General features: G+C 38.5%; 1 protein-coding gene across 1 annotated transcript in view; it reads right to left on the reverse strand.

Annotated features, from left to right (window-relative positions):
* grid2 (glutamate receptor, ionotropic, delta 2) overlaps positions 1-17,319 on the reverse strand; it is a 416,866-nt gene that overhangs the window by 97,011 nt on the left and 302,536 nt on the right. Inside the window, 1 exon segment of the mRNA XM_018668844.1 lies at positions 5,350-5,451. Coding sequence (XP_018524360.1) covers positions 5,350-5,451 — 102 coding nt within the window.

The raw sequence follows: 17,319 nt of genomic DNA on the forward strand, positions 1-17,319 counted from the left end.
AGTTTAGCAGATTGTTTGGGGGGTTCATTTTCACAAGTGTATGATGACTGACCCTCCTGTTTATTGTTATCACCATGGCATCTACAGTACACCTCCCTGTTGAGGTTAAAGTACATCCAACAGTGCTGACATTTTAGCCAATTGACTGAACCAGTAAGTGTACTGTAAAAAAGAAAAACAAAATTTATGTTTACTTCAATTTACTGTACTTGGATTGAGTATTTCATGGAGGCATTTTCTCTTCAGTTTTTGTCTGTTTCACCTCCCACCCCCTTTTTCCCTCATCCCTCTTTTTCTCTCTTCTTTAATAAATCCCTATTGATGAGTGAAATGTTTTAGGCCAATATGTCTTGCAGATTTATGAGGGCCTGTGTGTTATTGACTAGATACTGGCTGCACATTAAGCACACACACACAGACACATACACACACATGCAGGCTATGCTACGCATTAACTTGGCGGTTTCTAATCCTTGCTAGCTGCGGCCGTTCAATAAGCTATTAGGCAGTGAGTGGACATGCATGCCAAGTCCCTCTCTCACCACAAGCATCCATCAATCAAGGCACGAGCACTCACTAACACAAATACTCATACATACTGAATAACCACCCAAGTGCCACTGACTGCTTCCCTATGCAAATACTTTAAACGTTTATTAACAACTATAAACGTGGTGGAGAAAACATGGCTGACCCTGCTGTGCAGGTGAACAATAACACAGCCGGCCACTTGCCCAGGCTCTAATACTTCCAAATACACTTCTAGGGTGAATGTTCACATTAGAAGCTCATTTCCAAGGTAATTCATGCATTACATAGCTATAATGACATTTTTAGAATTTAATTGGAACTTTTGAGCACAGTGGAGAATTTAGATATCAAGGTTTCATCTTCAACAATTTTGCCAAAGGTCAGAAAACAGGAATCTTAAGGAATGTAATAAGTTAAGTTACTGTAAATCAGACTAGGGGCATGCTATATTTTTTTTTTACCAAGAAATGAAAGCAGAAAAGAAATTGGCACAATTTAGCAGCAAAGAGTGTCTTGTAAATGGGGACATTTGTTTTTTTTAGAAAGTTAAAAAAGAAGAAAAAATGTATTCAGTGTGGTTTGATTTGGCACTACAATATATTGATGAAAATCATACTGTAAAACTTGAGATGTTCCTAAAAAAGCTGCAACGATCCTTATTTCAAAACACCTTCAACCAATCCCTTTTTCATTTATCCTATTTCCATTTTCTCTCTATGTTTCCCCAATAATAATTCAGCTCATTGTCCATTGATTGCTTTCTAGTTGACTTTCCATGTACAGGCTCTGTGGTTTACAGTGAACACACACAGACAGACACACACAAAAGCATACATGCAATGAACACCTATACTGTACACACGCATTTACATGCATACATATATGCACACCCACACAAACTTGCAAGCTAACCAAGTAACACACAATCAATAGCAGCAGCAAATCAATATAAGGCAGGAAAACTCTGCTAAACTATAAAAACATGCCTCTCTAGTGTCTCAAAGCCATCCCACGATTTTAGCTTAGCTCAGTTCTCTGACAAGGACACAAGTTGTTTGACACAGATGTCATCTCAAGTTTGCTGTACATTACATGACAGTTCTCTCCTTCACTTAGAATATGAACATGAATCTTTCCAAACACCAGACTGCCTCTGTTATCGGTCTTTTCTTCTTCTTGTTTTAATTTTTATTCTTTTAATGAACCTGAAGTTTGAAAAAAAAAAAGCCATGCATTAGCAGGAAAATTCCTAATGTATAAAGTCAGGTCTAAAGAGTTGTTCAAGTTTTGACTTTTGAGAGGCAGCAAGTCATGTAATCTTTCTCACTTCCCATAGCCTGGCTTTGAGCTACGGGGCTCAATCAATACTCAGTTGATCGTTTCCAGACTTAAATCTTGTAACAAAAAATTACCTTGCAAGATGTAGTCTGGCTATGTGACACTTGTTATTTTGTAGTCCCTTCACTTCTCCTGCCACTCACCAGCTGTGATATACACCATTTAGCATCTTTCTACACCACCATCATCTAAGGCTTACCCTCTCCCTCCAACCATCCATCCATACATCTGTTGAGGCTACAGTACTTCCCACTTGTCATTCTTGCAATATTATTTAACATCCAAATATATTTAGAAATACATCTCTTCCATTTCTCTTCCATTTGTCTTCCCAATAATGCTCCCATTTCTCATTGCCACCAGACATCCTCTTTCTCCCTTTCCTCTACACTAATTCCTTTGGCACAAGTTCATCCCGTCTCCTCTCGACTGGAAGTACCACATGTGGTTCCAGTGTTGCTTGGGTTGTTTTGAGACCTGACTTCCAGATGGAGCAACAATTTTCCACAAAGACTAAGTAATGGCATTTGATGAGCACTCCGAGGGAATGCTGGAAACAACAGTCATGTGGTCATGTGGTGACTTGCAGCATGGTAAGCATTTTCAAAAGACTCTGTGGAATTGTTTGTGAAATTGGTGTAAAATGGATTTTGAAAAGCCCTGCCAGTCTCTGCATAAGATTAGATTTCACATTGTTATATAAATGAATCTTTCCTTTGATCTCTGTGACAAAGATGGAGAGTATGTATCACAAAACAATTGACAAGCAGTGCAAAATGGGACTCAGCAAAACCTGTGACTCATGATGGTGTAAGACAGATTTATCACAGGTAAAATGACTTGGGGGTTAAGAAACCATGAACGGTAAATCATGGACCACAATGTCCCCAGCCAGGAACCTTTGTGGCATTTCTCCTTCTCTCACTGTCTCTCATCTTGCTACTACTGCAATCTAACAAGGACATAAAATGCCCACCACCCAAAAATTGTACTTTTTTTAAGGTGTACAACTTTTACATTGCTATGGGTCACATCAATGGGTTCAATGGTTGTTTAACCTGGAGGGACTGTTGGTGAACACTGGAAAAAACTTGTGAAATCCCAACAAAATGTTGTGCTCTTGGGTTTTGCAGATTTCTTATGTCCAATTCTGTATTTGTGGTGAAAAACCAAGCCTTTTTTGTAATCATATTGGTACACTGATGACTGAAAATCAATAAGGGCAGAAGAGTACTTGTAACTTCAGGCTAACTTGAGGGTGCACTGGCAGTTTACTGACATTTAAGAGGTCTTTTGATGATTAGATTAGATTATTCTAAGCCTCTCACTCTAATAAGCAGACACAGAATGATCAATTCTCTCTTGTCCTCACCCAAAAGACAGTTTTTTACCTTACTTGAAAAAATTCAAGTGTCATGTTGTTCTTTCTGCTAGAATTGGCTAAGACGACCAATATGATGAGAATTAGTTTGGTTAATTTTGTAGCTATGGGGCAGAAAAACAATGACTACTTCTCAGAACAAAACTAATTTAATGCAAAAATAGTCATCAGCAAAATATAATTATCAACCATTATGGATCATTATTATCAATCATTATCAACTGTCACTACACTTTTAACTGTAGAACACATTTGTCTCTTGCGGTTACTATGTGCCTCATCATCCTCCAAAGTAAAACTTTAGGTTCATTTGGGGGAAACATTGATCGCTCTTTCATTATCTCAAAAAAAAGTGAACTCAAGTTAAAAAGGGACATCTTCTGCCTTTGGGTGCGTATTTGGGCTTCTGTAGCTATATTCACAGCTTGCTACTCATAAATTTGGAGTATAACCAGGGAAATGTGGGAGCACCCTCACAAAATTAAGGAGCTCAGAACATTACGAAAAGATGAAAACTCAGCTGCTGAGATGAATCAAACTAAATTAGGAACATATGCAAGTCAGTGAGGGGTAATTTATAGGCTGTCTGATTTTCCACCTTCAGAGTCTTACATCTAAAGAAAATCAAGTTACTGTCCTGAGCACATCATTATAATGTAACTGGTTAAGGCCTCGCAAATGTGAGCCCTGTATAAGACAATAAACACATAATTATAATGATGTAGCTATCCCTTGGTAACATCCATTTAATAATCAATACAGTCCCTGCTAATCAATGGCATTGATTTAGAGTCACTGGCCCTAATAGTGGTATGATCTCACCATCAATTGACTAATCAATAACTATTCAACAGTGTTTGTGCATGTGTGCATGTGTGTTTGTGTGTGTGTGTGTGTGTGCATGTGTGTTTAGACACATTACTGCTTGCTTCTGTGTGTTTCAGGGTAAGAGTCACGGTGTATGGTACTATATGAGACCATTGCACCTTACAGACAGAGAATAGTTATATTGGAGAAGAAAACGCCCAGGGCAACATAGAACAATCTGTTCCAAAGGTCCCTTTAGAAACCTTCACATCATGCACACACACACACACACATAATCACATACACACAATCAGGATGTGCCCTCCAACCATTCTCACATGAAAAGAAAACAGTACATCCAGGCAGCACCCTGGACATTTCACACTATTTCTATCTATTTCTGTCTTTAGGCCCTCACAAGGCATCAGTCATCTAGGGTAACACGCACACACAGACACATTTACACAACCAGAGGTACAGAACATGAAGAGTAGAGGAGCGATAGAACACAGAAAATAAATGTGCATATACAGTGCACCTATAGAGGCCACCCTACACCAGTGATTGGGGGGGGGGGGGGGGGGGGTGATATTCAAAAACATAATCCATATTCTTTTTACCTTTAAGGATGATAAAAATCAAAGACTTAAAAAAAAATAGAGAAAGACAAAGGGATAGCCTCAAAGATGTCTAGCATTATCTCTTTCTTCTCTGCCTTTCACTTCAAAGATGGGATATGAAGAATTTACAACAGTGAATCTTTAAAGCACTCATGGGATGTACTCAAATCGATGCTGCAGGCGAGACAGACAGAGCTGGAGTCTCACTATCATCAAGAGTCCAACAGCCTCTATCATCTAGCTGTCAAACGTCAAAATAGAAGCTAATGAAATGATGATAGCTTTGTCCATTAGTGAGCTCACCTTACTACATTTTCTTTGTGTTTTGCCCTCTCTTTCCTCTCAACACTTTGTCTCTCAAATGTTTGTCTGCCATTTTCATTCCCTCACACAAACTTTCATTCAATTCCTGTCTACATCTGTACAGAGATAAATAATGAGCAGGAAACGAGACAAAAGGGCTGATTTACAATAGAGCAAAAGACTGAAGTCTGATAGCCGACACCAGTCACAACAATCCCTTTTAATTCTTCAGGGTGAACAACAGGACAATTTTCAAACAAGGGACACTGAAACAGGTCTTATTTATGCACGGCAACTGCAAATCACAGGATAATACAAAGAAAAAAAAATAGGCATGCACATATGACCACACTGGTCAGTTCTACTCACCAGAACAGTGACAACTCGTAGCACCACTCCTCTCATGTTATTTTCCAGTTTCCTGTCTGTCAGTGTGCCGTTCAAGCCATGAAGTGGGTCCCATGTTGCCAGCTGCAATGTGCACACAAACAAACACACAGAAACATAAAGGTTAGATTCATAGCTAGCTTGGACACCAAGTTGAAAAAGAAGAGAAAAGAGATATTAAAACACACTCAGTCGGAGTAACCTGACATTCATAAGACACAAATATAAATTAACTGAATATTTTATCTTCCATTGTCTTTACTCTCTATTATACACCCCTTTCTTATGTACATTTTTTTTTTTTTACAGAATTTTTTTTTCTGTACACACCAAGACTTATCCCTGGTGTACTGTGCCTGTAATGATGGTGATTTTCATTTATTCTGATGTGCTATATGAGTCTGATCCAGACCTCCACCTCTATCAAATTGCATCATAAACTTCCAGTCTTGTCCCGCGGACGACATTATTTAAGTCCCTAACCATATTTTCTTCATCTATGTGCTGCCTGCTGCTTTCAATAAAATATTGTTTTTAGCTTCAAAGATCAAACTAGCCTGGTTTCCCTGTAGAGAGAGGCAGTAGGAGAAAAAAAGAAGTGATTTAGCTATCTGCTATCCAAAGACAAACACACACAAATACACATGCACACTGTAATACACACAAAATTGCATGCCGCAATTTGTGCTTAGAAGAAAACACAAACACACCAGAGAAGCAGAGGGCATGCAGCAGAGGGAAATATGGGATAATCCATTTTTCTAAAGCCTGAACTTACTGTTGAATGTGCAATTCTCTGCCAATTCTGATGAATTCCCTTTTGGGACCAATTCTTACAGTAAGGCTTAGTTGAACTGGTTCCTTTTTTTACGCCCTGTCGTTTAGTTAACATTTCATATCCTGTTTGAAGTATTGTTGGCAGAATAGAAGACAACAGATTAACTCACTATTCTAGTAGAACACATTTTTTGATGTAATCAAGAAGAGGGTTTTGCATTAGAAACCTATGGTTAACTTGCACACTACAGCATGCTCACAGTACTGCTGATGATCAGTGGGCAACTGTGAGAGAGTAAAAATGTAATTGCTTTTCACCCCTTCACATATTCAAAGAAATTTGATGTTTAATTTAAGGCCCTATACACCTATGGTGGACCATTGCAGTTGTTTTTGCTTATTCTATTTTCCCTGATCAGACCTTTTCTCAGGCCTTTGTAGGTGTGACTGGTAAACATACCCCTACTTCCAATGCTACACTTGATCAGGAAGACTTTTAGCATTATTACTGGCACATTAAATTTGGTGACCCCTCGCAATGTCCATAAACGTAGGGGCCTGTGTAAAGGTATGTTCCAAACAGGGTATTATTTCCCTTTAAAGGCCCTACACAGCCATTCACTTACTTTACCAGATTAGTCCTCTCAGGATTGAGGTGGAATGTACAAACTGTGACTGAGTAATGTCTCTCTGACTCTCCTTTCATCTTTGTTGCACCTGCTGGGGTGTGAAATATTACACCTTTATCTCATTTGTGCAAAGAGTCCATAATCCCCAACACAGTTTTGCCCATTTTCAACCTGAACAAAGGTCTCATGAGCCAGGATGAGTGAAAACACCTGTGGGAGTGCGCAGGGAGTTTAAGTTTCTCATTGCTGTTATATACAGAATTATTCTAATCATCATTACAACATTGCTGTAATTTCTAACAATGAAATTCAATGATGTACCGTTGGTCTGTCCGCATTTATGTAACTCTCTCTCTCTGACACACACACAGCCAGGTAGATTATATTACAAGTTATCCTTGTTTCAGCCTGGAGGGGGAGATGTGGAGCTAGAATGTGAGTCTGTCTCCTGTCCCACACACACCAAAATCTGTATCCCCTATTTTCATTCTCGCTCTATTTTATATGCAGGAAACAGAGGCATTTGTAATCTTCTGTTTCTCTGAAGATGAGCCAACTAACCTTTATTTTATAACACAGAAAAACTACTGCCGTGTAATTCTTCTCTCTTCAATCCCTATGTCAATACTGCCCTTGATCACAGTGTGTGAATGTGTGTGTGTGTGAGTCCTACGTTATACACACATATGCTGCCTGACTGTAACCCTTCCCAGTTATCTCAGTGTACAGCATAAATGTGCAGTGTATGTATGTGTTTGTAGGACAACAGTTGTAAACTTATAAATATGGGTCAGAGGGTGGATATAAAGTGAAAAAGATACAGAGGACTCACAAACAAGATACAGACAGGACACACATGAGAGGGTAAGAGATAACATAAACAAGAGAGAGAGAAACACTACAGGAGAGAGATAGAGAGACTAGGGGAGATAGGGAGCAGAGAGCAGACAAACAAGATACTGATACGTAGTGAGCAGAGATGATGAGAGACATTAGTGCTCGTAAAAACGTGATTGTGTGTAATCAATAAAACATTAGCAGTACAACTAAATGCCATCAAGAGAGGCCAGTAACACAAGGAAGCTTCCACTTCACATTCGCACCTGAGCACACCTACAGGAAATAGAAGTGCAGAAAACGGTTTATGTAATCAAAAGATTGGAATGGAAATGACTATGTTGCAGGTTGGCTATTATTAAATTTAAAAATTGATGTGATGCACTATAAATACATTTTTCAGTGACTATTTGTTATCAGCATCAACTGTCTACTCATAGAGCTGACATTTTAAATTACATTACATAACTGACGTGTGAATCTTTACACTGTCAAGGTGTTGACTTTCACAATGACACTGTGGCACAACCTCACTAGCAAACAGGCACACACAAGAGTACATGCCTTGTTAGCACAGAGCCCCCCCCACACACACACACTCACACACATACACACACACATATATGCACATGCACGCACAGTAACAGGCATACAAAAACAAGTTACACATGCAAGAACATGCCTGTGCTGTCGCTTGTCTGTCCTTCAGTAAAGTGCAAGAGACACATGTGATGTGAAAACTAAGGCTGGCACACAAAGATAATTTACAATTGCAAAAGGAAGTTTGAAGGCAACTTTGCTTTTTCAGCACCTACTGTACACATGGAAAAAGTCCAATAAAACAAACCAAATAAAAAAGAAAAGAACTGTACCCTATTATCTGTGACAGATAAGTTTAGCCTGGTGACAGAAAAACTGTACTGAGGCCAGTTCCAGGGGAGGCATTTGACTGGAAACTGAATAGTGATAATGGTTTGAAGTGAAAGTAATTTATTTAAGGGCAGAAGCCTGAGGAAAAAGTAATAAACAGTCAAATGTAAGTAAGTGAATCTCAGCAAATACACCTGCCACTGCACACTGTATTCCAGGCTTGTACTAAGCTGTCTAGCTATATGGCACTGAGCCCCAACCCTTGTATTTAAAGTCAGTTTGAGTACACAGATAAGATTTACAGATAATGACAGAGTTACAAAATCAAAACAGTGCTGCCTTTGGAAGACAAGAATTGCCTTCTGCTGTCATGTTACCCTAGAGCAAGGCACTTAATATTGATTTCTCTGGGCAGCATTAATAAAACGAGTTCCTAAAAGACTACCTTGAAAACTATGGCGGTCTCTAATGCCTGTTGCAACAGTTATCAGCCAAAAAAAAACATCTGTTTTAGCTTTTTGGGTTTAGGTGCTAAATCCCTTAGCCACAATGTTCAAAGTTAAGACTGCACTTTTGAGATTGTGAAAATAAAATATGAATAGCATTGAAAAAGATTCAGCAATGAACATTCTGTAGTGGCAAATGATGAGGGTAGTTTGTGTTGAATTTCCCACAGTGTTTAAATATAAGCCAATAAGATCAGGAAGAACATGTCAATCAGCTTCTTAGAGCACTACAGTTAAGATTCAAATCAGGGCCAGATTGGCTTTATTGGCAATTGTATAACTATCACACATGGCTTCACTCAATCATTCACACACATTAAAGAGCAAAACATACACAAACACATGCACAATATGCATTACAGGTACATCTAATTTTACTTCCATTCTCTCTACAAATTGACCACGTATTGAGAATTTTGATTTGAATAAACAAGTCACTGCCAGCAACTTTTGTGTGTTTTTTAAAGCATAATTTCTGCAGGAGAGTTAAGATTATTATCCAAATTGCTCTTTGTAAGCATCTACTGTATTGTATTGAATAGAATGTTTTCAGTTCAATTGCATCCAACAGTCCATCTATTGGTGGGAGTACAGATCATTGTAGAGATCAGTTTGGGCACATTGGACACATCCTTTAATGTTCACTGTTTGTTCTGGAGTAATTATTTAAAAAGCACTTTTTTAAATAGCTGGTTCTCTAATGTTGTTAGAGTACATTATTATAAGTTTTGTAACATCTCAAGAATGAATGTGGTAAATAAAATACTATCACTCATAAGAATGATGGCCTGAGGAGGGAATATACTACAGACATCTGGAATCATCAGCAATTATTATTCAACATTTTGATACATCACCTCTTACAGAATCTATTTTTTGGATTTTGCTTTAATTGGCCACCTCATGACTTTCACTTAGAAAATATTACTTTTATATTTCTGTCCATCATAGGCTGCTGTACTGTGCTGTATATTATATCACCACTAGATGTTAATAAAAGCTATTAATTATTTGATGTCCATTGACATAGTTCCATTTTTCAGACCAATTTACAAACATGATTAGGTGTTAATCATTATAATGGATAAAAAATGGCTGTACATTAGCAGAACATCAATATTTCCACTCTATATTTATATTGTTTTGACTTTTATTTAACAGGAGACTGTGGAGGCAGCTTTGCATGTGTGTGTGTGGATGTGCACATTTGACTCAGAAGCTAAAATGGCAGCCAGGCTATAGCAGAGTGGGCCATTGCCTCTGCTTATCTCCACAGCTCCAGATAAGGGCTCATTTCCCCCCAACAGTATGAAATAAATGTGCATTTGTGTGTGTGTGTGTGTGTGTGTGTGTGTGTGTGTGTGCATGTTAAGTGAATGACCCACTGTGTCTAGACCATTACTATGTAGACTCAGGCTTCAAAACACTGCCATTAGCATCCCACAATGTTTTTCTTTCTATTCATCTAGCACTATCTCTATTTTCCTTTCTTTACTTCCCCCTGTTGCTCATTTATTGCTCTGTTGAGTCTTTCTTTTTACTTTTGGCACAAGTGCATTATTTCTCTCTGCCTCTGTATATCTACATGTCTCTCATCTTACCACTACTTTCTCTGTAGCAGCATTTGCTAATTTAATCACTTAAATCAGATTTACACAAATTTTCAGTGTGTGCATGCACCCAGCACACACATTGGTGCAGTGCTCTGAGCAAGTCTCTTGGACCTATACCTTGGCCTGGAGATTTGTTTAAATGACATGTAGTAGAACAATGTTTAGATGTGAGTACATTTAATTTTGCTAGCTAATAACAATCCTCATCTGTAACTCCTATTCTAAATCCAGCTAGCTAGCACTAAAGTAACACCTGCAGACTGTATATATGTATAAACGCCTTTCAAAGCTACAATAATTACCAGTTACTTTGTCATATGATACACTATGACATATATTTATTGCTTTCACCTACAATACAGTGATGGACCCATTTCACCTCTAGTTGAGATCAAATACTTTAAGTATAGAGTAGACTAAAGTATTTATAAAGTGAAATACTATTCCAAATAGACAACTAAACAAGATGCAATCACAACATCACATATCACACTTCACCTGTTGTTTGTAATAGTATTTTCTTTGTAGGCTAACTAATTCAGCTATCTAATAAAGGGTTAATTAGCAAGTTAAGCTAACACAAAGCTAATTAGATTCATTTGCCGCAGCAACTAATTTTGTAATACTCATCAATACTCTTATCTTGAGTTTAAAACTTCAAATAGTAGCAGTGTACCATAATTACAAGAAGCAAAACAAGTGCTTTACACACTGACACTCATTTAAAACACATACCAAAAAAGCACAAAGTATAGACATACATATTCTTCAGTACTAAAGCTAAACCAAAGCCCCACAGACCAATGAATTCTTGCATGTTGTCCTGCTATTTTGTTCCTCTAAGTTTACGTGACCTCAGGGAGAGAAAATTTGCATGCATTTTCAACTTGTGAGCGGTTGTCTCCCGCAATTGACACACCAAGCTAACTCAGCTACCTTAACATTGAGCTTCTATTGCTAGCTTCTACCCAAACTGCTACCATAAACTGAGAGCTTTCAAAAGATTTGAAAACTCCCAATTCCTAAGCACCATATTAAAAAGAAAATGAAACTAACTTATGGGTAATTGTAGTGACTACTAAAACACAGTGAAAACATAACTCTCCCAAAGCTAGATGCTGATGAATATTGTCTCTGAATATGTCTATGAGGCCATCAAGAAACACATGTGGGTATCAAAATGTTCTTACAATAATCATTTGTGTTTTGTTTTTGCAGTCATTAGGATAACCATGACAAATGCAATGGCAATAAACTGAAAAACAATACAACATGTAGCACTGGTAAATTGTAGCTTTAATGTTTCATGTGGTTCTCAGGGGGAATCAACTTTGCATCTGTAAGAACAAACAAATATTCAAGTAAACAATATGATATGAGTAAGTGTTGATTTATTCATATCACTCTCACCAGCAGCTCATGTTGTCATTTTGCAGAAGTGATAAGTGAGATTTTGTATATCTCACAGCAGGGCTTTATGTTTTTTCATCATGGCTTGATGTTAGTTCATGTTGTTCATTGTTTCCTCTAGTTATTTGTTTTCATTAACCCCCCCCCCCCCCCCCCCCCCCCATACTGTTTTTTCCTTCGGGGAACTCAGAATGGCAATGATGTTTTGTATCAGTCGAATAATTTATCCACCTGTGTCTTCTGGATATAACACACCTGCTTTTAATTAGTGTTCTTAATTAAGTAAAATAGTCAACAGTGCTATTTGTTTTGGTGAATAGAGGGAAAAATGATGGAGAGATTGAGACAGGAAGTATGAGGCGAAGTGGGCTCAAGGTCAATAAAGTCACACACAAACAGTGACTAAAGTATGTGTATTTCAGCATTGTTTAGTTGTGGTGACCTGACAACAGCCTACATTACTATAACACGAATCAACTTTTCCACCTCCACCCTCATTGTGACCACCTAACACTTAGATACACTGCACATACACACACTGACCTCAGGCACTTCAAGGGATGTGTAACCACACACATTTAAAAGTAATTGGACCATCGACCGGTACTGTGTGGGGGCCAGAAGAGTCATTTACTGTTACAACAAACCCTTTCACTCCACAGAACTCGCCCACCCATCCTACACACACACACACACACACCTGGATGAACACAAACCACACGCATCACAACAGACACACAATCAAACAGCATGTAGGTATCCTCAAGCCTAAATGGCACCTCACAATCACTGAGGGGTGTTTTGAGGCTTCATGAATTCTCACTTTCTCTCTGTGGCAAACACATCGAAACACTCTGTGCAACACTCTGTGGCTTTTGGTCTGATTGTTACATACATGACTCGCTGCGATTGCAAACGCAAATCAATAGCAGGTGACATTTTGAAGCAATAGAGCTGGGAACAGTGTATAAGGCACTGCCAGAGATTAGCAGCTGCAACAAAATCAATATGCACAGGAAGTTGTAAAAAGTAAAGCTATCAGAAAAGTATGAATAAATGTTGTCAAAAATTCTGTCCTACACTGCCTTAAATTACTGCTGGTATAGACAAAAAAGCAACTCTCCATGAAATTGGACCTGGGCAATTGCTGTATTAGCTGCCGCACTTCCTCTCACCCCACATCATGAGCTCCACCAGTGGAGGGAGAGATTTGATTCTGGGCTTTCTAATGCTGTGCAATATTGAATTATTACTGTGGAATACTCTTATCTCCTCGTAGTTTATCTGCTTACTCTTCACCAATAGCTAGGAAAATATAATATGCTTTTTTTTATCCCTTCTCTTTTCTCTGTGCTAACCGTGTCTCATCTGCCAAACACTGGTGTGTCGCTTCCATCCTCTGTAGCTCTGTAACACTCCTTCTGTTGTCTCCGCCAAACACTCATATGTCTGCCACTGCGGTAAAGAGACAGTAGCCAGGCACGAACACAGACAAGCTGCCGAGCAGTTTCACCACTCCTGTCTCCCGCTCCCTCCTCCAGTGCTCCCTCCCCCCTCTTTCTCTCCTGCTGATGAGCAACATGTGTGTCACTGAAGTCTCCAAACAGCTTGCACACCAAGCCTTCCTTCTGTCCTCTCTCCTCTCCCTCTTTCCTTCAATCCCTTTTCCAATTCTTTTCAGCCCACAAACCCTTTCTCCATCGCCCCCTCTGTGTCTCTATGCTCTCCCCCTCTTTCTGTCTCTATCATCTGACAGAGAGGGGACAGCTTGTTGCAGCAAGCAGTCCAGGCTGCACCAGAATCAGTGCTCTGCACCAATGACTGCCTAATCTCCACCTTATAGTCTGTGTGCCCAGCCCTCCTGCTCCCTCCGTGAAAAGTAGTTCCTTTCCAAGCATATGTACTCAGTTCCATTTGGCTGTCTGAAAGTATGCCCATGCATCTCTCACCCATATCTGCCTCTCAAATAACTCCACAAACTCAGTTCTCTTAATCTGTGCCCTTTCAACTCCCTTCTTTTATTTGATACTTTTGTTCTAAGCTGTTGTTATGATGAAATTATAAAATATAGAAAAGTATGCCCTATTATAATCATTGTGTCTTTGATGAGACGACTACCTGCAAAGCAATTATACTTGAAAAACCCACTTAGGCAAGTTCTGCCCAACTGCCTTGTTCCCTAATAGAATTGGATTTCAGGAAAACAATTACAAGGGCAAAATAAATATTGCTGGCAAATTGCTGATAAACTGTGTAATATGTAAGCTAATAATGTAAAAGGAAACATGGTGAATTAAAAAGGGCTGTTTTTTTCCAGCAGTGTTGCATATCTCTTCAATACAAGGGGACACTTACAATTTTAAAATAATTTAAAAACTCAACAGAAGAGCTGTTGTTGGAGACAATTTGTCTCCTTTCACTCTCTCTCTCTTGCTCACATACACACAAACACATACAATATACTGTAGCTAAATAAAAACAGTAAATGTATTTAAAAAAACTTACAAATTGTAGAAATCATGGTGCGGGTTTGGAAACAAAAACAGGTCATTAGCACTGTAAGCATCCAACCATGATGAAATTATTTTCCATGTCAGTCATTATTCAACTGTCAGAAGATTAGTCTCATATTTGTGCATTTAGAGCACATATGTAGAGATGGATATTGAACTGCATGTGCATAAGCACACTCAAGTACTTAGAGAAGATGGAAAAAATACAAAGGGAGAGTTACCTCACATCACAAATTCAGTGGAAGACAACTGAAAACTATACTCTACTATACAATACTGCATATAATACTGTCTACGTTCTGAGATATCTCTATGGGAATCAGTGAACAGGAACCCACAAAAACACTACAGAACCTACAGAACCAATGATCCAACCATCAGTAACTTTAGCTTCTCTAATTATGGAAGAATGGGTGTTTGACTACAGCTTTGGGTACATTTCATTCCAGTTCTGAACAGTTTTCGCCTCCAGAAAATCACCTTGGGTACTGTTACTGTCATTCAATCATTTAACTGCCTTTGGAGGAGCTCCAAAGGGAACATCAAATGGAAAAATAGACAACACTTTGCTCTCAACGAGCCTTACTTTACAGTGATTCTCACGTTCACCAGTTCTGATTGCACTGGCCTATAAGAAAGTGAAGATGGGCCTCAGATGTACTGTTATGAAGGTCTTTCATGGCTTGACATCTGTATGTTTGACCTGTCACAAGCTTGGATTAAACCAGACAACATGCTGCCTGATTATGTGGAAAATCCATTAGCTCGCGCAATGTTTAATCTAAAAAAAAACTTGACTTTTGACACAATGCTCATAAAATTATTGTCCAGCCATTCTGTTCATTATATACAAAATTCTTTCATATGTCTGCTACTACAGTGACACAAATTGTCAGACAGCAAGAGAAAGTGACTTGAGATGTTTTCCCTGCTCTGCTGGACACATCTAGCTGACACAGCACAGCCAGAATAGATCTACACAAAATTCTTGCACGACAAGCTGGCTAACGATAGCTCACCAAAAGATTTCTGGCACCTTCTTTTCCCCTACAGTGTTTTAGAATAGAACAGAAGCTTCACTGATGATCTCCTCCTTACTGATTGAAGATGGGCTAATCAGTATATTCACTCTACTGTTTGATTATAAGTGAAAACCTAATGTGGTTTTAAGAAGTAAATGGATGGTAAATGGACTGTACTTATATAGCGCTTTTCTAGTCTTTTCGACCACTCAAAGCGCTTTACACTACAGATCACATTCACCCATTCACACACATTCACACAGCACATATTCTATATATTAATGTGCTTTTTCTAAACACATTCACACACATTCACACCGATGTGAAACACACACATCGGAGGCAATTTGGGGTTCAGTATCTTGCCCAAGGATACTTCGGCATGCAGACTGGAGGAGCCGGGAATCGAACCACCGACCTTCTGATTGGTGGACGACTGCTCTACCTCCTAAGCCACAGCCGTCCTCCAACCTAAATGATCATGTAAGTCATTTGTACCTATTCCTAGATATGACCTATAGGAGTGTGCCAGCAGCATGATATCATCTGGTTAAGAGGGCTTCTGAAATTCGAACTGCTTGCGAACTTTATGACATTACAAAGAGCACATTCTAGGCACTCAAAGGTTTTGTGGACTAAATTTCTGTTTGTCAGTTCCAAATAATATTTTGTCAGCTACCTTTCAGAGACATTTCTGTAATTATAAGAAACTTTATGTTATTGATGCATTGCAATTTAGTTTTGTCACTTAATTGCTCTGATATTCTTTGGTGCTTTCAGAATGTAGATTTCTTGTCTGATACCAAGTCAGTGGTTTAACTGGGGCTGTATATGAATGTCTATATGGTATCTCTCTTTATACACAGTGGTGGGGAACATAGGGTAGTAGCACAAGAAGGAAAAAATAACAAAATAAAAAGAACAAGAAAAACACAAGAGAACAGAATGAGAGCTTGAGAGTGTTGATAGCAGATGATCTGTTCAGGACCTGAGGTAATAGACTGCACATTTGGTTCTGCCGGATCACTCATACTCTTTCATTCTATCTCCCTGACACACATATACACACACACACACACTAACATTCACACAGCAGTCTATACAAACCGATCATTACAATAGCGACAACAACAAGCTCTGTTCTGATTTCCCAGATGAGCTGCAAGCTGTTTTATTGCTTGGTTGAATTGTTGGGAAGATGTTTGTGTGTGTGTGTGTGTGTGTGTATACATGTGTGTTAGGGAGGGTTAGATGGTATTTTGGTGTATGTATATATAATTCAAACTTTCTGCTTTCATAGGCTTTTGAATACCAAACTTTAAATGAATAAATGACTTAATAATTAAACTGTATTATCATTTAATTTATTTTGCGTCTGTTTTTAATTGAATAAGAAGGAACTGCTTTATCAATTATTGCCTTACTAAATAAAAATCATGAACGCAATGGAGTTCCTAGAACATCTCTTTGGAATCAATTTACCTGTTTGTTTTTTTAGATATGTTTGGCAAATGAGAATACATTTGTTTGTGTAAAACTAAGCTATATAAAAGTGTTCCAAGAGCACCTCATCAGAAAGAAATGCACAATAAATTAATGATATGTTTACATAATTTCTGTTTATCTCTCTATGTGTTTATTGGTTTTGTTTTTTTGTCTTCTCTTCAATGGGAAGTGAGAAAAAGACAGAGGGAAAAAGAGGCAAACCAAAACCAACATGAGAACTAGAGAGCAGAGAAAGAAAGTAAGAGAGAGACTCAAAAAACACAGGCGCA

The sequence above is a fragment of the Lates calcarifer genome, linkage group LG13 (assembly GCF_001640805.2).
Source record: "Lates calcarifer isolate ASB-BC8 linkage group LG13, TLL_Latcal_v3, whole genome shotgun sequence".
Taxonomy (NCBI): domain Eukaryota; kingdom Metazoa; phylum Chordata; class Actinopteri; family Centropomidae; genus Lates; species Lates calcarifer.